This window comes from Elaeis guineensis, chromosome 7 (assembly GCF_000442705.2).
Source record: "Elaeis guineensis isolate ETL-2024a chromosome 7, EG11, whole genome shotgun sequence".
Lineage (NCBI taxonomy): Eukaryota > Viridiplantae > Streptophyta > Magnoliopsida > Arecales > Arecaceae > Elaeis > Elaeis guineensis.
Window position 1 is genome coordinate 12,268,660 of NC_025999.2, and position 17,915 is coordinate 12,286,574.

Consider the following 17,915-nt stretch of genomic DNA (forward strand, 5'->3'; position numbering starts at 1 on the left):
GACGCATCTCATTGATTTTCTGCGAAGGAATGCGGACGTTTTCGCTTGGGTTCCAGCAGACATGCCAGGGATTGACACGGAGGTCATGAAGCATCATCTGGCCGTCGATCCAAAGCATCGACCGACGAAAGAAAGAATCCGGAGTCACGCTCCAGAGAGACAGAAGGCGATAGCCGAGGAAGTGGATAAGCTCCTTAAAGCCAGATTCATTAAGAAAGTCAATTATCCCGATTGGATTTCCAACGTTGTCCTGATCAAAAAAGCAAACGGCAAGTGGAGGATGTGCATAGACTTCAAAAAGCTGAATAAGGCCTGTCCGAAGGACAGCTACCCCCTTTCCAGAATCGATCAACTGGTGGACGCGACCTCGGGCCACGAGCTCCTCACCTTCATGGACGCGTTCTCCGGCTATAATCAAATTAGAATGGCGTCGGAAGACGAAGAAAAGACAGCCTTCATCACTAATCGTGGCCTTTACTGTTACAGGGTCATGCCCTTCGGCCTCAAGAACGCGGGCGCAACCTACCAACGGTTGGTGAACAAAATCTTCAAGGAGCAGATCGGCCGTAACATGGAGGTCTACATGGACGATATGCTCGTAAAAAGCAAGTCTTCCAGAGATCATGTTGCCGACCTCGAGGAGACCTTCGACGCTCTCCGAAAATATAGAATGAAGCTGAACCCAACTAAATGCGCTTTCGGAGTAACCTCAGGAAAGTTCCTGGGCTTCATGGTATCAGGGCGCGGGATCAAGGCCAATCCAGAGAAAATTCGCGCCATCCAGGAGATGACCGCCCCAAAGTCGATAAAAGAGGTTCAGCGCCTCACGGGGAGGATAGCGGTCCTTAATCGCTTCGTCGCAAGGTCGGCCGAATGATGCTTGCCCTTCTTTCAAACCATCAAGCAGCCGAAGAACTTCTGTTGGACCTCCGAGTGCCAACAGGCGTTCGAAGAATTGAAGGGCTACCTTGGCTCACCCCCGCTGTTAGCAAAGCCTGAACCCGGAGAGGAGCTATTTTTATACCTGGCGGTCTCTCACATGGCCCTCGCGGTCATTCTTGTCAAAGAGGAAGCGAAAGTCCAGCGGCCAATCTACTACGTTAGCCGCACGTTGAGGGACGCCGAGACCAGGTACATCAAATTAGAAAAACTGACTTACGCCTTATTGATCGCAGCCCGGAGGCTCCGACCCTACTTTCAAGGGCACACCGTGACGCTACTCATCGATCAACCGATCAAGGTGGTTTTGCACCAGGCGGATACCTCCAAGAGGATGGCAAAATGGACGATCGAGCTCACGAAATTCGACATCAACTATCGACCCAGGCCAGCGGTGAAAGCCCAAATACTGGCAGATTTCATAGTAGAGTGTACCATCCCAGAGGAAGCTGAACCTGAACAAAGCAAAGTCGACGACCTAAAGTCCCAACCGAACTCTCTCGAAGAAGAGGCCGATCCCTCTGATCGCTTTTGGACCCTCTATGTGGACGGATCTTCCAACATGTCAGGCACAGGTGCAGACCTGATTTTGGTCAGTCCGGAGGGAGTCATCGCGGAATACGTTCTGCGTTTCGAGTTCTCCGCAACAAACAATGGAGCCGAATACGAAGCTCTGATCGCAGGACTAAGGATCGCCAAAGAGTTGGGAATAGGTCAGCTCCGGGTGCACAGTGACTCTCAACTAGTGGTGGGACAAGTCAGCGAGAGTTACGAAGTGCGGGAGGACAGTATGGCCAAATACCTTGAGAAGGTAAAGGAGCTCACTCCCGCCTTTAGCAGCTTCAACATTAGACAGATTCCAAGGTTGGAAAATACCAGGGCTGACCTTCTCTCCAAGCTGGCGACGTCGGCTCCGGCCGAATTGCCCCAAGGCATTCTCTTTGAAGTTCTAAGGCGCCCGAGTACAGAAGAATCGCAGCCCGTGATGGAGATTGACCACGAGCCCAGCTGGGTCGACCCACTGATAATCTATCTCAGAGATGGAGTTCTCCCCCAGGATGCGAAAGAAGCCTGGAAGCTCCGAAATCAGGCCTCCCGGTACATCCTTTATGAGGGCAAGTTGTACAAGAGATCATACTCCTTGCCCCTCTTAAAATGTCTCCGACCCTCGGAAGCTGACTACGCCTTGTGGGAAGTACATGAAGAAATTTGCGAAAACCATTTGGAGGCTAGATCTTTATCCCACAAGTTGCTCCGCCAGGGATATTACTGGCCAACAATGCATCATGATTCGATTGAATATGTCAAAAAGTGTGATCGATGCCAGAGATACGCCAACGTCCAGAGACAGCCCGCCACCGAGCTCACACCCTTGAGTGCCCCATGGCCTTTTGCACAATGGGGGATGGACATTCTCGGCCCCTCTCCCCTGGCATCTGGGCAAAGGAAGTTCCTCCTTGTAGCGATTGACTACTTCACCAAATGGGTTGAAGCCGAACCACTAGCGAAAATCACAAAAGCAAAAGTGCAAGATTTCGTCTGGAAGTCGATCGTGTGTAGGTTCGATCTGCCTAGAACCCTAATCACTGATAATGGACGGTAATTCGCGGGAGCAAAATTCGTCGAATTCTGTGAAGATCTGAACATCTCCCACAACTTCACATCAGTAGCCCATCCCTAGGCGAATGGCGAAGCTGAGGTAACTAATCGAACCCTTTTGCAGGGGATTAAGACAAGGCTCGAAAAAGCAAGGAAAACTTGGGCGGACGAACTTTATCATGTGTTGTGGGCGTATCGAACTACCCAGAGGCTACCTACGGGGGAGACTCCCTTTGCTTTAGCCTTCGGTATGGAAGCCGTCATCCCAATCGAGCTTAAACTCCCGTCGGCACGAGTCGTGGCATTCGACGAACACCAAAATTCGCAAAGTCTTAGAGCTAATCTCGACCTGCTGGAAGAAAGACGGGAGATAGCTCAGGTTCGAATGGCATCCTACAGACAGAAAGTCGCTCGATATTACAACACCCGGGTCAAGAACAAAATCTTTAGAGCAGGAGATCTAGTGCTTCGACGAGCCGCTGTCTCGCAACCTCAGGATCGGGGGAAACTCACCCCAAACTGAGAAGGACCGTATGAAGTCAAAGAAGTAGTCCGGCCCGGAGCTTATTATCTTAAGGAACTCGGAGGAGCCGACCTCCCACGACCATGGAGCTCGGAAAACTTACGGATGTACTACCAATAACTTCATTTTAATCAAAAGTTGTATACCTGTATGTCTTTGGACATTTCAAACAAACTAAAGGAAAACCTCGTCCCGACAAAGTCGAAGGCCCGGTTCCATTTAGACCGGATGGGGGGAGAGGCCCTGCAACGCCCACATGCGCCCCCACAGCCCTGTTAGGGACAGGAGGAAAACCTCGTCCTAACTTGAGCAAAGTCAAAGGCCCGGTTCCATTTAGACCGGATGGGGGAGAGGCTCTGCAACGCCCACATGCGCCCCCACAGCCCTGTTAGGGACAGGAGGAAAACCTCACCCTAACTTAAGCAAAGTCGAAGGCCCGGTTCCATTTAGACCGGATGGGGGAAGAGGCCCTGCAACGTCCACATGCGCCCCCACAGCCCTATTAGGGACAGGAGAAAAATCTCGTCCTAACTTGAGCAAAGTCGAAGGCCCGGTTCCATTTAGACCGGATGGGAGGAGAGGCCCTGCAACACCCATATGCGCCCCCACAGTCCTGTTAGGGACAGGAGGAAAACCTTGCCCTAACTTGAGCAAAGTCGGAAGGTCCGGTTCCATTCAGACCGGATGGGGGGAGAGGCCCTGCAATGCCCACATGCGCCCCCACAACCCTGTTAAGGACGGGAGAAAAATCTTGCCCTAGCTTGAGCAAAATCGAAGGTCCGGACTCCTACGGGAGCCGGGCTCCATCACCAACTTCAACGGCTGGTAATCTTCGTCCGGACTCCCACGGGAGTCGAACTTCGCCCCGGCTTCACCTACGGGAACCGAACTCCCGTAGCCTCGCTGAAAGTAGAGGAAAAATTTCAGGCGAAAAAGAAAAAGGAAGGCGATGGGCCACATCAGCGACGATTGGAAAATAAACAGCGCCCAAGGTGCGGAGAACCCTGTCGCGGCAAGGATTGGGGCCCTCATCAGGAATCCCAGCTTTCAAGAAAGCTTTCTACGCAAATCCAAGGTAGGATAACTTTCTCGGGGTGACAGAAGCTCAGACCTCCGAGCTCAAGCCCTAAGGGGGGACACCAAGCCCGAATGGCCCCCAGGCGAGTCCGCAGCCGCTGGCGAAAAAGATGGATCGATATGATGGCAACCGAGTATCTTCGAGCGATGCAAAAACCGAAAAGGAGCTCGGCAAACGACAATTCAACACAAATAAAAGAGCCGCTGGTGACCTAAGGACGACGTCAAAAAAAAAAAAAGAAGAAAAAAGAGAAAAAAGAAGATGAGAGAGGGAAGAAAGTTCGGCGGACAGCAATTCACGAGGTAACAAAATCTCCCTCTCATTCTTCAACTAACAGGATGTACGTTACAAGATCCGGAGGGCCAGAAAAGAATACATTATTATAAGGCTCGAAATACAGCTTGGAAAGGATACCCCGGAGGCCGCTTCAAACTGCAAACTTCTCTTTCCGTTCCTGTCCTTCCCGACCGCATTTTCCAGTGCGTGTACCAGATCTATCGGCTCTTGCCCCGCCTTGTTTCGCTCCACCTCCGAAATCCCAACCCCGAGGGGAAAAGAATGGGATAGATTCCACGGGGCAATCAGGGCGACGGCAGCGGCGACGAAGACCTGTTTCAAGAAGAACCGGAGTCACCTCGGAGGCAGCGGCGGTGCCAGAGATATGCGCTATCACCAAATGCTCCGCGACAACCACCGTCCAAAGTGTTCCGACAAGGTCGGCGTGCGCTACTTCCACCGTCCCCGCAACAAGTTTTGCTGCCCCGCCGTCGACGCCGACCGCTTCTGGTCCCTCGGCACCAACGACATCAAGGATCCCGCCACAGCTTGCGACGACAACTCTGCCCTCCTGACCGGTGTCACCCCGTCTTGCTACTCCGAAATTCTCAGGCAGAACGCCTTTACCGGCGATCTCCGTCATTAAACCCCTGTTGTTGAAGGAATTCTTCCTCAAACCCCCTTTGAAGCGACAGGGACCTTCAGCGGCCGCTCGATGACTGGAGAACTCACAGACCGCTGTTCTCCTCCTTGCCTTCCTCCAAGCCCTAGGCATCCTCTTGAGGATGGCCTTCGGGGTGGAGGACCTGACGGGGTTACCCCCTAGAGAGAAATCGGGGGGCTGAGGACGGCAGAGAGATGGCAAAGACCGGCGCGGAAGACGCTCGGAGTTGGCAGGGGTACCGAGGGAGTGGCTGAGTAGCCAGGCTCTCAGACGAAAGAAAGATGCCATCTTTTAGGCGGAGTAAAGCCCCGAAGGAAGGGTAGGGGGTTTAAATAGGCAGCGGATCTCAGCGCAATCATGGTGGCGGATATCCCTAGACCAATCGGTGCTTACCACGTGTCCCGCGTGTCCCACTCGCCGCTATCGAGGATTGACTGTTCGCAAATTTTCATGGCGCGACGCTTGGGATTGCATCTCGGTGGGAGTTCCGAAAAGACTTTTCGGATCACCCTAATCGGAAAAAGGGCTCTGGCATGCGCGCATTAAATGCTGACATATCCGAGGGCGGTTGCGCCGAGACGTCAGAAGGGAAACTTCGGCTGCGACAACCTCTCTGAACTTCCTTCATTCGAAATTCAAACTCGGAAGTGAGGGGACCGGTGTTGGGTATAAAATACCCACGGCCGAAGTTCTCAGCGGGATTGACCCTTGTGGGCTCCGTCCACGACGCCAAGGAGGACTCCGCCCGGACTCCTACGGGAGCCGGACTCCGTCCGCGACTCCAAGGAAGACTCCGTCCGGACTCCTACGGGAGCCGGGCTCCGCCTACGACTTCAACTGTAAGTAGACTTCGCTCAAACTCCTACGGGTACCGGACCTCGCTACCGACTCCAACCGAACTTCGGCCGACAAGTCTGGACCCCCTAGCGCGATGCAGCAACGGCCACAATCCTGCTCCACTCCCTGCGGCGGACCCTACGCAGCTCCATCACTCCCTGACAGACTGTATTAACGGCCACGATTCTACTCCACTCCCTGCAGCGGATCCTGTGCGATTCTATCACTCCCTGACAAGTCACGACGGCGGACGCCGCTCCACTCCCGTAACTGACTCCACGTGGCAAGCCACGGCGATAGCCACGATCCCACTCTACTACCCTCCGTAATAAATTCTTCCTGACTCTGGGCGGCCCACTATCAGACGGTTACAGGCGTCGCTATCAATTTGTCGCCCCCTTCGCCTATAAAAGGAGAACCCCAGATACGTTATTCGATAAGCTCTAGTTTTTACCTAAAAACTCTACTAAAATCTCCGTTCGAGCACTCCATTCTTGTTGAGGCAGAGAACTGACTTGAGCGTCGGAGGGTCTTGCCAGAGCAATCCCACCTCCGATTTAGACTTCTTTTGCAGGTTCCGGCGGCGATCGCGACTCCTTCGACTCCAGCTTCTCCGGCGCAAGCGGATTTTTGCACCAACATGAGCAAACGAAGTTAAATCCTCTATTTTTCTTTTTTATTCTAAGGTATGCATTACCGGATCCAAAGAAATTGGGCTGAATGCACTTTGAATGCCTCGCGGGATCTCCAGAACTTTGGAGTTGGCAAGTGCGGCGTCAGATGGTTGCATGAAGGGGATTTGTTTTTCCAATCCTGTTATTTGAAGCACTATTTGGAGGTCGTGCTAATCCAAGTCCAATCGCTTGTGATTTTTATGTTTTTTTTGGATCTTCAGATAGGGCACATCAGCCCCATTTCACAAAAAATACCGGAGAAATCTCTTTTTTTCCTTTTTCTTTTTGGGAAGATACCAAAAAGAAATCTTTGGGGGAGCCTTCTCGGAACGGACATTACACTGCCCGCCATCCCATCACAGTGATGGTTTGTGCTCCCCTTTCGGTGGTATCATGAGGTGACGTGCAGATGGGCATCGTGCGCATATCTCCGACAAAAATGCAGGCATTTGATCTGCAGAAAGAAAATTTTCATCCTGCCTAACAGCTTTAACGTAGGGAAGTGTTGGAAGTTTCCTCGCCAAATTGTAGACTTTTCATGCCGTTGGATCCCTCAAAGATCAAATTGGACCTGAAAGCGATGAGTCAGCAACTGTTCTTGCCTTGGATTCCCTTTCTTTTTTTTTTTTTCCCCTCCCCGATGCGTCCACACGAGCCTTCTCCATGGCCCCCACCACCCTTCCGTCCATTTGCTCTCCAGTTTTCTAGCGGGCGGGCCGTCCGTTTGAAATAGGCCCTGCAAGTCGACTACCCCATCATCACATATAAATGAAATGAAACTGAAACAAAAAAAAAAAAATCCCTTTTCGTTCTGTCCTTTTGGATCGGCGAACTCGATTCTCATGGCGACGGCTTCGTCGTCTTCGGCCGATCATGGGCTTCCGAAGGCGGAGGCGGCGACGGGCGAAGGAGGAGGAGGGGAGGGGTCGTCGGAGGGGCGGCGGGCGGCGGCCAGCGACCAGATGAGCTTCAGGGGAATCAAGAAGGCGAGGAAGGAGAGGGTTTGCACCGCCAAGGAGCGCATCAGCCGGATGCCGCCCTGCGCTGCTGGCAAGCGGAGCTCCATCTACAGAGGAGTCACCCGGTAAAAACTAAACCTGTCGAAGTGAAACCCTTGTCTTCTTCGTTCGTTTTCGCTCATTGCACGTGAACTGAGTGAATGCATTTCTTTGATTCAAATGGAGATCCCGGTTCTATATTGTGTTTAATCGAATGTTTGGTAAAAGGAAATTAAAATGGTTGAGCTGATCCTGTTAAATTTCTATTTGTTGATTTGATACTAAAACTACACTACTTGGAAAGTGAGATAAGAATTATCATGAAAAGGTGCCCGAAATCACGCGATATAAAACAGCACTTTTTTGCCTCCTAGGGTAATTAAAAGGACCACTTCATGGATTTAGATTATGTAGTGATGATTAGTCAAGGAGTTGGTGATTTTTTACCATGCGGGGTACCGTGGATCATGTTACCACCTTCTTTTATGTAAAGTTCTGGGATGTTTTAGTCTATTTCCTAGGCTTCCTAGTGTTATTTGATTTTGCATTATTGTATTCTCTTGTCGTGTATTCTGTAGTCTTGCGAGTTAGACTCGTAAACTATTGATTTGTGAGGATTATAACAGCTGTTAGATAATTACTTAAATTTATAATGGATCACATCTGATCCTTGCAGCAACATAGCTCCTTTTATTTGTACTACCTAGGTTTTAACTGCTTGCTGGATATTTTCTGTTTCAAATAATAGACACAGGTGGACAGGTCGATATGAAGCTCACCTTTGGGATAAAAGTACCTGGAACCAAAACCAAAATAAGAAAGGGAAACAAGGTAATTCTGAAAAAAGTACATTTCTAGTGTGATATATTACATGGAATGCTTGACTCAAATTGAAAATTACATGGACTACAGTATTCATTGGTATCCAAATGAAATTATGGTTATAACAATGAATATTTCAGGATATCATGTAGTTTTTCTAGTCAATTAGTCTTTGAGGAATGTGGACATATTCCTGCAAATCAAATTATTATCTACAATGCAATATAGGATCTTAGCTCGTATTTTCCTTAAAAGTTCTAACTCAGCCTTTCTTGATTTGCATGGGAATTTCTTGGCATGTGACTTGTTTATTCAGTATACTTAGGTATGTCAACAAATTTTTAGTAGTCAATCTTCTATACAGTTGGTAACCATTAACTCCTTTGGAAAATTCTTTCAAAATTATTTATTTTATCATTCTGATGTACTATAGGTGCATATGATGATGAAGAGGCTGCTGCTAGAGCTTATGATCTTGCTGCTCTGAAATATTGGGGTGCTGGGACAGTCATTAACTTCCCTGTGAGATATATTAATCTGCATTTTTGGTCATTAATTGTGGGTAGCTTTAGTTAGGGAATTCTTGACCCATTGTGGCCGTGTGATGTCATGAGTGATCTCAGAGTTATGCAGTATGGTTTTGTTTGGAGATAATAACAAGCATCTCTAGTACTACATTTGAAAAATTTGAGTGCATGGATCAAAGTTCAAAATATTGTGCTTCTTGCCTATGCTGGTCAGGGACTGCCAGACAGGCATAGCATGCAAAACACACAGTACCAGTATACCTGGTAAACACTTGGCTTGTACTTCCTCAGAAAGATACAGGACAGTGCCCAAATGTTGCATGCCTAAATAAGCTAAGAAAACCTCTTCTGCATCTAGTTGATTCTAATTGTTGTTCCATTGAAATTGGTCAAGTTTGAACAGTTAAACATGATTCTTAACCCATGTAAAATGTTCTGGCAGGCTAACTTATAGTAAAAGCCTCCGCTTTTGTTGATAAATGGGCCCTACACATTACATAGCATAAAGAATTCTGATCAACAGCATTCGTGAACTAGCATTTTTCAGATTAAACAGACAAGAAAAAGCTTTGAGGTAAAAGGTATATGAAAACCATGTGATTGATAAAAACTATGAAAAAACCATGTGATTACTAAAATAACTAGATATTCATGAACAGTGAATCAATGAACATATTATTCTCCAGAATAAGTACAAAAAATAGCTGTATGGTTATCTACCTGCTTGTACCATAATATGCTACATTTATGCATCATTATCGATGCATTCAGACCTTGAGCTATGCCTATTTTTTACAATGTTTTGGTACATGGTGGTGCAAAATTTTATTTCTTTTACAATGCTTCAAGTTGAGATTCAGTTACACGAATAGTTCATGTATTTCAACTTTTAGGTAGAGATTTAAAGGATACAAGTTAATGCGTGCTTGGGACAATGAAAGAACTTTGCTTATAAATGTATACACCTTTCTACTTTTAAGTGGCAATCGGGTTTTAGATGCTTGGACAGATGAACTTCTGACTTACAAGGCATAGTCATTAAAAAATTTTTGTCTCTAGGCTTTGTAATTTTGGTGATTGATTTTAGCATGCATCCACTGATCATATATTATCCTATATTTCACATATATAGGTTAGCGATTATGCAAGAGATCTTGAAGAAATGCAGATGGTTTCAAAGGAGGAGTATCTTGTGTCTCTTAGAAGGCATGCATCTATCCTAGAAGCATGGTATTCTTTTTCTTTTGTCATTGTTATCACTGACATAAAACGATCAATTACTGCAGAAAAAGCAGTGCTTTCTCAAGAGGGTTTCCTAAATATCGTGGACTTTCCAGGTATGTAATGTTCATCTAGATAATACATGTTCACTCAGTTGCTGCTTAGAAAAAACTAGAATACATCCCTTGGCCTATTCTTTGCAATTCAACAATTTGTCTGGCTGGACACTAGTCCATGTGTATGGATCATAGCAGGTTGACTTCTTACTTTCTATAGCTTAGGATGCTATTATATGATCGTAAGTGGTTCAGGAATGTATTGTGTTTTGTTATCTCTGACATGTAGGTAGAAATAAAAGGAAGAAGAAACTAACAACTATTATTATACAATGCCCATTGAGATTCTTTGGTGCAAGCAGAAATAGTTTAAAGATTATACATTTCTTTTGGACATCAATTTGCTGAAGACTATAGGATTGATTTGTGGCTATGAAACAAGAAGCTATACACAAAAGAATTCCTAGTCTCGCATTACACCCTATGTAGTATGTGCTGTGAAATATATTTAACCACGAACTCATCTAAAATATATCTTGTTCAATACCATTCATGATTATCTGGATTCTGGTGTCAGGGTCAAGGGATTCCATCATTCCGTGCAGGATTCTGAAGAGACTTCATGTGAAGCAAAGTCGGTTTTTTAAATGCCGAACTGTGGTGGTAAAATATGTACTGCATCCCAAGGTTTTAAATCTTGTGGGATGGGGCTGTCTCATTTTTCTCATGGAACGGGGCGCAATGCCATCCCACCCCATCCCGACATTTTGGATAAGGGATGCCTTAAGACCTGCTGATCGAGACACTGGGACGATAGCAGGACGGCCTTGTCCTGGCACATGGGATGTTAACCCATTCCGATGTCTCATGAGACGTCTTGTCGGGATTTGAATCCTTGCTCAGAAATTTGGGATTTGATGACACCTCTCAAAATTAATGTCTTAGAATGGCACCTATCTAAGGTTAGGATGTTTTCAAAGGACAATCTCATGAAAATAGATATCCTACTCAATCCTACTTGTGTTTTGTGTGGGGTGCAAGATGGAACATGGAACCAACTTCTTCATTGGTGTAGATTCATTTGATCACTTTGGTAAAAGCTTATGGTTGTGTTTTATTCGAAGTTTCGGTGCAAAGTTCAAATATCTTTTGGTCTATGTGGAGGAACACCAAATTACATTGCGATAAGGAAGCATTCAAGACCATCCAACACAAACACTATGAGTCCGATGTGTCTGATGGAGAGATACTTCAGTGTTTGATCATAATTTTAAATTGATTGAGGATGTTTGGAAGTTGACGTGGTTTTTATTCTAATCCTGGGTCTTGATCCAAGAGGACAAGGTATTGCAGGCCTGGATTGGAGATCTTTGGTGGACATGTTGCTACCATTGTCTTCATTTGTAACCTTAGCAACTCCGACTTAGATTCCCATGTGGAACCTTGCCTTTTGGGGTCCCCTATCTTTTACATCCTAAGCTAAGGAGTTGCATGCTTTCAAGTTTTAACTATAGGTTGGCAAGACAAGGAAATAATGGCTGAGGAAATGATGGTTAATAACATGAACTGTATGCTGCAGTCCCTTGCTTACTCGGAAGACAGTACCCTGGTTGTCACTTGTAGCGATGGCTTGAGCATTGCATGACAATTATCTTGAAGGCAAGTAAGCAATCTTGTATGCTTCATTTGTCTTCCGGAAACAGAAGTATCACTTCAAAAGGTTTGAAGGATGCAATGAAATATTACATAGTATCATATCCATCAATTGGCATTTGGCTGTATACTCAAGATCTACATTAAGGTTGCAAAGTGCAAAAAATGCAGTGTCGTGCAAGCAGTCTAATTAGACTAACAACAAAGCATTGGTGTAATGACAGAGTATCTAGTCACCTGCACAACTTTTCCATCAAGCTGAGACATGCTGAAATGAATGTTGCTAGCTTTGAGCTCAGGAATGATGGTAGGAAGAGGCTAACTATCAGCAGTTTCAGGAGGCTAACTATCACTGTTTCCATGATTCATGTTGTGCATAACGGAGGTGATGACAACATTAGTAGTAATTAAGCAAGGAAGAAGAGTGCATCACTGGTTCTCTCTTCATAATGGTAGATGTGCACAATACCCATAATCTACCTTGAAGTAAGGGGAAATTAATGTTAAGGACAAAAAATGATCAACTTAACTGATGTTGAAGTGATTATTCATTATTTAACTATTAGCTAACTCGTCTTAACAAATAATATTATTTACATCGAATATAAGAATAACACAAACAACCTAATTGGACAAGATGAATTACATGCTGTAATAGAAAGAGAATGATTGCTGAATCAGCCCAATTGTAAGGGCACCTAACTAAATTTCTCAGGTTAGATATGAGAACTTATTTAAACCGACAAATTAGAAAGTATGTGACAAGAATTCAGGAATTGGTACCGGTACCATACCGTATCGAGTGTCGGTACGGTGTGGCGTGCCGATTACGTATCGGCATGCAATTTTTTTATTTTTTTAATCTGTTTTGATTTCAATTAATTTTTTATTAATTTTTAAATTACTTTAGATCCAAATTAATGTTTATTTATATTATATAACAATTCTATCATCTTGAAATAAAATAAAAGAAGTCTAAAATAATGTATTAAACACATTTAATATACAAACTACAAAGAATAAAATACTAACCTCAAGATTTCTACTGATCTAATATCTCGTCGAGTGTCTGTGATATTTGTAGATATCCAGATGATCCACATATTCCGAAGGAACATCAGTTCATCCTTCTGACCAAGCAGTATTGTAGTCCTAAACATTCATCCCATAAGATATCCTCTCTGGATTGTAAGACATCTCAGATCTCTCGCTCAAATTCTGGCTCTGCAAGGTATCCTTGAGATGATGGTATGGCTGTGGAGGGGCCTATCTAAATATGTCAGTAGCAAAATTCGATCCATAAGATGTTCTGGATTGCATAGGGCAGTAGTTATCGGAAGACGATGTCTCCGATGCACCATATCTATATCCATATCCATATGGATCATAAGCTGCCTACGGATGATAGGATCTATAATGCGAGGATGATCTAGATATATCCATGGATCCTACTCCATATACAAGGTCATCTACAGTTGCATCATATGCTAGATGACTTCTAGAAGGCCATCGCCTATATGAAATCGTATCCTTGCGGAGGCCATCGCATATATGAAATCGTATCCTCACGAGCTCTATCAGCTCGTGCATCGTGGTTTCTATCTTGTATGGCATGTATAAATTGAGACTCACCAATGAATCGAATACCACCCTATCGCTGTATCTCATGAACAATGGTCTCATATCCTCCAGTCTCTCCCTGGTTATCAGATCCATGACTACTATCATCTCTCTTGATCTTCGAATCTGAGTTAGCTAACTTCTACACTTTCGAGGGTGCTGCAACTGTCTTTTCTTTTGCTTTGTCTTTTCGACCTCTCCTGATGCGTCTCTATGACTGACCTTGCTATGCCTGAAAGGATGGATATCTTCTTCCTGCTTGAGATAACCGGTCTAGTCTCAATATTTCTCACTCAAACATTTGGAAGGATGTCTCGGACATGGAGTCACATGATGAATGACTCTCTTGTGGCCCCTCAGGCTGTAGCTGATCAGCTAAAATCTTACGTGGAATATTTGTATCTGCCCATTGTCTTGGATCCACCCTGATCTCCCTAGTATCATATTGTCTGTTCTGTAGGGGATCTCGACTCATCAAGCTCTGGCTCCTGTTGTTAGCCTATAAGCCATCCGATCATTGGATCGTCGTCCTCATCAGCATAATCACCTAACATCGGATATGTGTACTTCAGCTGCATATCCTCCTGAATGTATTTTAGCCTCAATCTCAGATTACAGTGAATGTATACAAGATCATTGAAGCACTTCTGTGTCAGACTGTTTCTCTGTTTGCTGTGAATAAGGATGAAAGTCAATTAATTATGCTCACAACCACTAGAGGAGACCATTTAGGAAAGAATGCGGATAGCTACACCTTACAATTTTTTTATGGACTATTCAAAATGAATCCACCATTCAGCTGCAAAAATATTAAGCGAAAGTACATATCAGATTCATGATATTAGTATACATGTAATGTCAGCAAAGTTTTCTCGTTATTGATATGTAATTTATCTGAATTCATCTTCTTTTTGCTGATGACAACTGATGAGACTCCAAAATTGTCTGTCTCCTCTCTAAACTGTTTCGTTTGAAAAATATATTTTTAAATTAATAAATATATTATTAATTACAGACGGAATTCAGTTAAATGCTTATACGTTAGTTAATCTAACATATCTCTTGCAGACACATAGATGCAATTTATGAATTGGGCACCATCTTATATATCACATTACGGAGAGCAGTGAGAAGCTCATTATCTATATTTATTCTAGGTATAGTGTATTGAAATCTCAGATTCAAATAGTAAGTTGCAAATAAATTTCACAAATGATTAAGTAGACTTGTATAAGTACAAGAGAAGACAAATTTTCAGAAGATTCTTGAATTTATGCTTACTAGCTAGATGCAAATTCCTATCCATCTGCTTGTCCCAACAGTGCTCAATGATATTAATGTATTCGTGAGGCATGTTTCGGATCTATCTCACTGATCTGTTTCTTTGTTCTCTCCATCATGTGATACAAAAAACCCATCTAGAGGTATCTTTTGCTGTCCATGACATAAAGCACCTCATATAACGGCTTGATAATGTTCACTATCTTATCAATCCTTTGTCAGAATGACTGACTCATCATCAAGTTATTCATATGACTTTTCTTAGTACTGGCCCTCGCATATCTAGTCTTTTGCCACTTAACACTAACAAATATTTGACGCAAGACTGCTTTCTTCTTCAAAAAGTTATCAAGTGCTATGTAGTTTGTAGCAAACCGTGTGACATTTGGTTTCAAGATCTCTCTCCCATTACATGTCCGCATCAATGATGGATCCATGTTTCATAGATGAATCTAGTAATAGTTTGGGCTGAGTCCACTATCTGCTGCACCATATAAAGTTCTTCAATATCCATCAACATGAGGTCAACGCAATATGCATCACATGGGGTCCAGTAAATATGCGGTCGTTGCTCCATCAACAACTCTCCAATGGCCTCATATTACGGCCTATTATCTGTGATGACTTGCATGATATTCTGCTTTCTTACTGAATCAATCACCTCCTTCATCAAGCCAAGGATGTATGCGGCATCGTGCATCTTATCTAAAGCATCAATTGACTTATGAAAAAATATTTTTTCATCATAATATATCAAAAAATTGATGATGCTCTGTCCGGTAGGACTGGTCCAACCATCACATATCACCGTCAGTCCATATGTGTCATTTATTCTTGTAAGAAGAAATCTATCTTTACAGCTGCTCCTTGTTACTATCAAAATGCTGACCCTAGTATCCTTAGGTGCTGAGGGATCTACACGTGTCGATAGGCTATATGGCTGAAATGATGGACCACTAGTAAGTATGGTCTGCTGCATTCATTGAAATATGGTTGAAATGAAATCATGATCCAATAGCTCGCTTTATATCATTTTTCTTATCCTTCTTCAACATACTGCTAATCTTCTACTTTTTAAATTCTTGCTGGGCAGTCTGTGGATTCAAATCGTGGATAGTGGCTCCTACTGGAATGTCTCTAAAGGACCTCTTATTGTCAAAAACCCCCAGCATAAATGAAATACTCTGCCTGCCTCAGCTAACGTCTCTTTGACTGAGGTGGTCCTCTTGAACTTGGATTCTTCCCCATCGATTTTAGAGCCGGATCTCGATTCATAACATGATGGTCCAAATTATTCTTTATAACTAGTCATCTCCTCCAGTCAGTATTGATCATCCAGACTCGTCCGAATGGTCGTCTTAATTTGTGCCTTCTTGTCATCTGGAGTGAAGGCTTCTTCTGACTTTCGAGTGATAGGAAGGTGGCTCTACGGCTCGACGGTCTACCTCCATCCTTTTCTGTTTTATCTTCTCCTTCGCTGCTTTAGAATTAGCAAAGTGCTTCTTTATCAACTGTTGGATCTCCTGTAGGTATTTCGAATATGGTCACATCGGGATAACCATCAGTCAAATATTGCTTCAATCTAATCATAACCATCAGTCAAATACTGCTTCAATCTAATCACTCCCTTGAATTCTGTGTTGCATCATTTGTATTTTCAATGGTGCTGAGTCGAGAGTATCTCGTCATGCTCCTAACCAATGTCACACTCTGAATGCTTCTTTTTATTCATTTCTGCATGTTTAACAAAATATATCGATTTAATAATTATGTAAAACTATTATAATTTTTTATTATAAAAAAATCTATTTTTTAAACTTCAAAAAATATATCTAATTAATATATTTCATACTTCTAATTTCTTATAATTTTTATTTATATATAATTTTTTTAAATTTTTAATAATAATTTTAAATCTCATAAATTTAAAAAAATATGTTATGTGCTTCAAATAATACTTCTGAATTAGCTAAAATATATTATTAATTTTATATATTTTTTATTATTTAAGTAATTAAAAAATATTTTTTAATTTTAAAAATTTTAAAAAAATATTTGAGCTTAGATCCAAGTAGAAATATATCATGGATGCTACATATATCTTTTTAAGCCCATTAACATGTGTTAGATGCTATTTATTTTTTTATTTTATTCAAAATTAAGTCTAGGCTACTATGCACATTATACATCAAAATCTTCACAATTGAACATAAAATTTATACTGAAAGTAGCTTGAATCATCCTAAATAATATTTTAATTTTATATTTTTTAATTTTAATTTTTTATTTTTATTTCAAAAATATATATTTTAAAAAAAATATATAATTAATAAAAATTAATAATTTTAACGTCATCGTATAAATCATTCAAAGATCTATAGTATATAATAAAATCATATCAAAATTATAAATTTTGGCATAATTTTTTTTTATTTTTTTACTTCTTAGCATTTTTCGATCAAAAAAAGTGAAAAAAATATTTAGCGCAAGAATGGTGGATTATCTTACTTTCGATCAAAATATGTCGACTCATCGAAGAAATTATGAAAAATTTTTGGAGTGGGATGTTTTTTCCTAGCTTCGCATTCGTCATTGGAGCCACAGGGAAGAAAACTTCTCTGTGACTCTGAGTTTCTGCCTTTCATTTGAAAGGTAGAGCTGCATAATGATTCCCTTACTCCACAGCCCCTACTCATCCTCCCACGTGACCCACCCACCCCCACTCGGTATGGCTTGGTTCAGGCCCGAACGTAGCCGAACCGAAGCACACCAAGTGGTTCAAGCCGGAACCGGACCAAACTGATTGGTTCGGTGCGGTTCGGGCTATTTTCCAGAAATTCGATTTGTTCCCCATCGTCATGATTCGGTACGACATATATCGATCAGTTAGGCTCGATACAGAAAACTATACTATATGATATATATTCAGATAAGGGGTGTGTTCTAAATGTGAGAAGAACAATAAAGGTTGTTGATTACCTAGACAACCATTTAATCGACTAGCACATCTAATAAACAAATTATAGATATGATACTTTCACAAGTATGGTATTCTGTATCGATCGATACATCTCGTACTGAACAGTACCAGTGGAGAGTTGATTCGATTCAGATCGAATTTTCGAAAAATGGTCCGAATCGCATCGA

At 43.0% G+C, this 17,915-nt stretch overlaps 1 protein-coding gene across 1 annotated transcript in view; it reads left to right on the top strand.

Moving 5' to 3' along the window:
* The window catches only part of LOC105049141 (AP2-like ethylene-responsive transcription factor SMOS1), a 34,532-nt gene that overhangs the window by 2,639 nt on the left and 13,978 nt on the right, over window positions 1-17,915 (top strand). Inside the window, exons 2-6 of the mRNA XM_010928708.4 lie at window positions 6,603-7,674; window positions 8,337-8,419; window positions 8,844-8,932; window positions 10,070-10,143; window positions 10,224-10,274. Coding sequence (XP_010927010.2) covers window positions 7,364-7,674; window positions 8,337-8,419; window positions 8,844-8,932; window positions 10,070-10,143; window positions 10,224-10,274 — 608 coding nt within the window. The 5' untranslated portion in view covers window positions 6,603-7,363. The remainder of the gene's footprint in view (window positions 1-6,602; window positions 7,675-8,336; window positions 8,420-8,843; window positions 8,933-10,069; window positions 10,144-10,223; window positions 10,275-17,915) is intronic.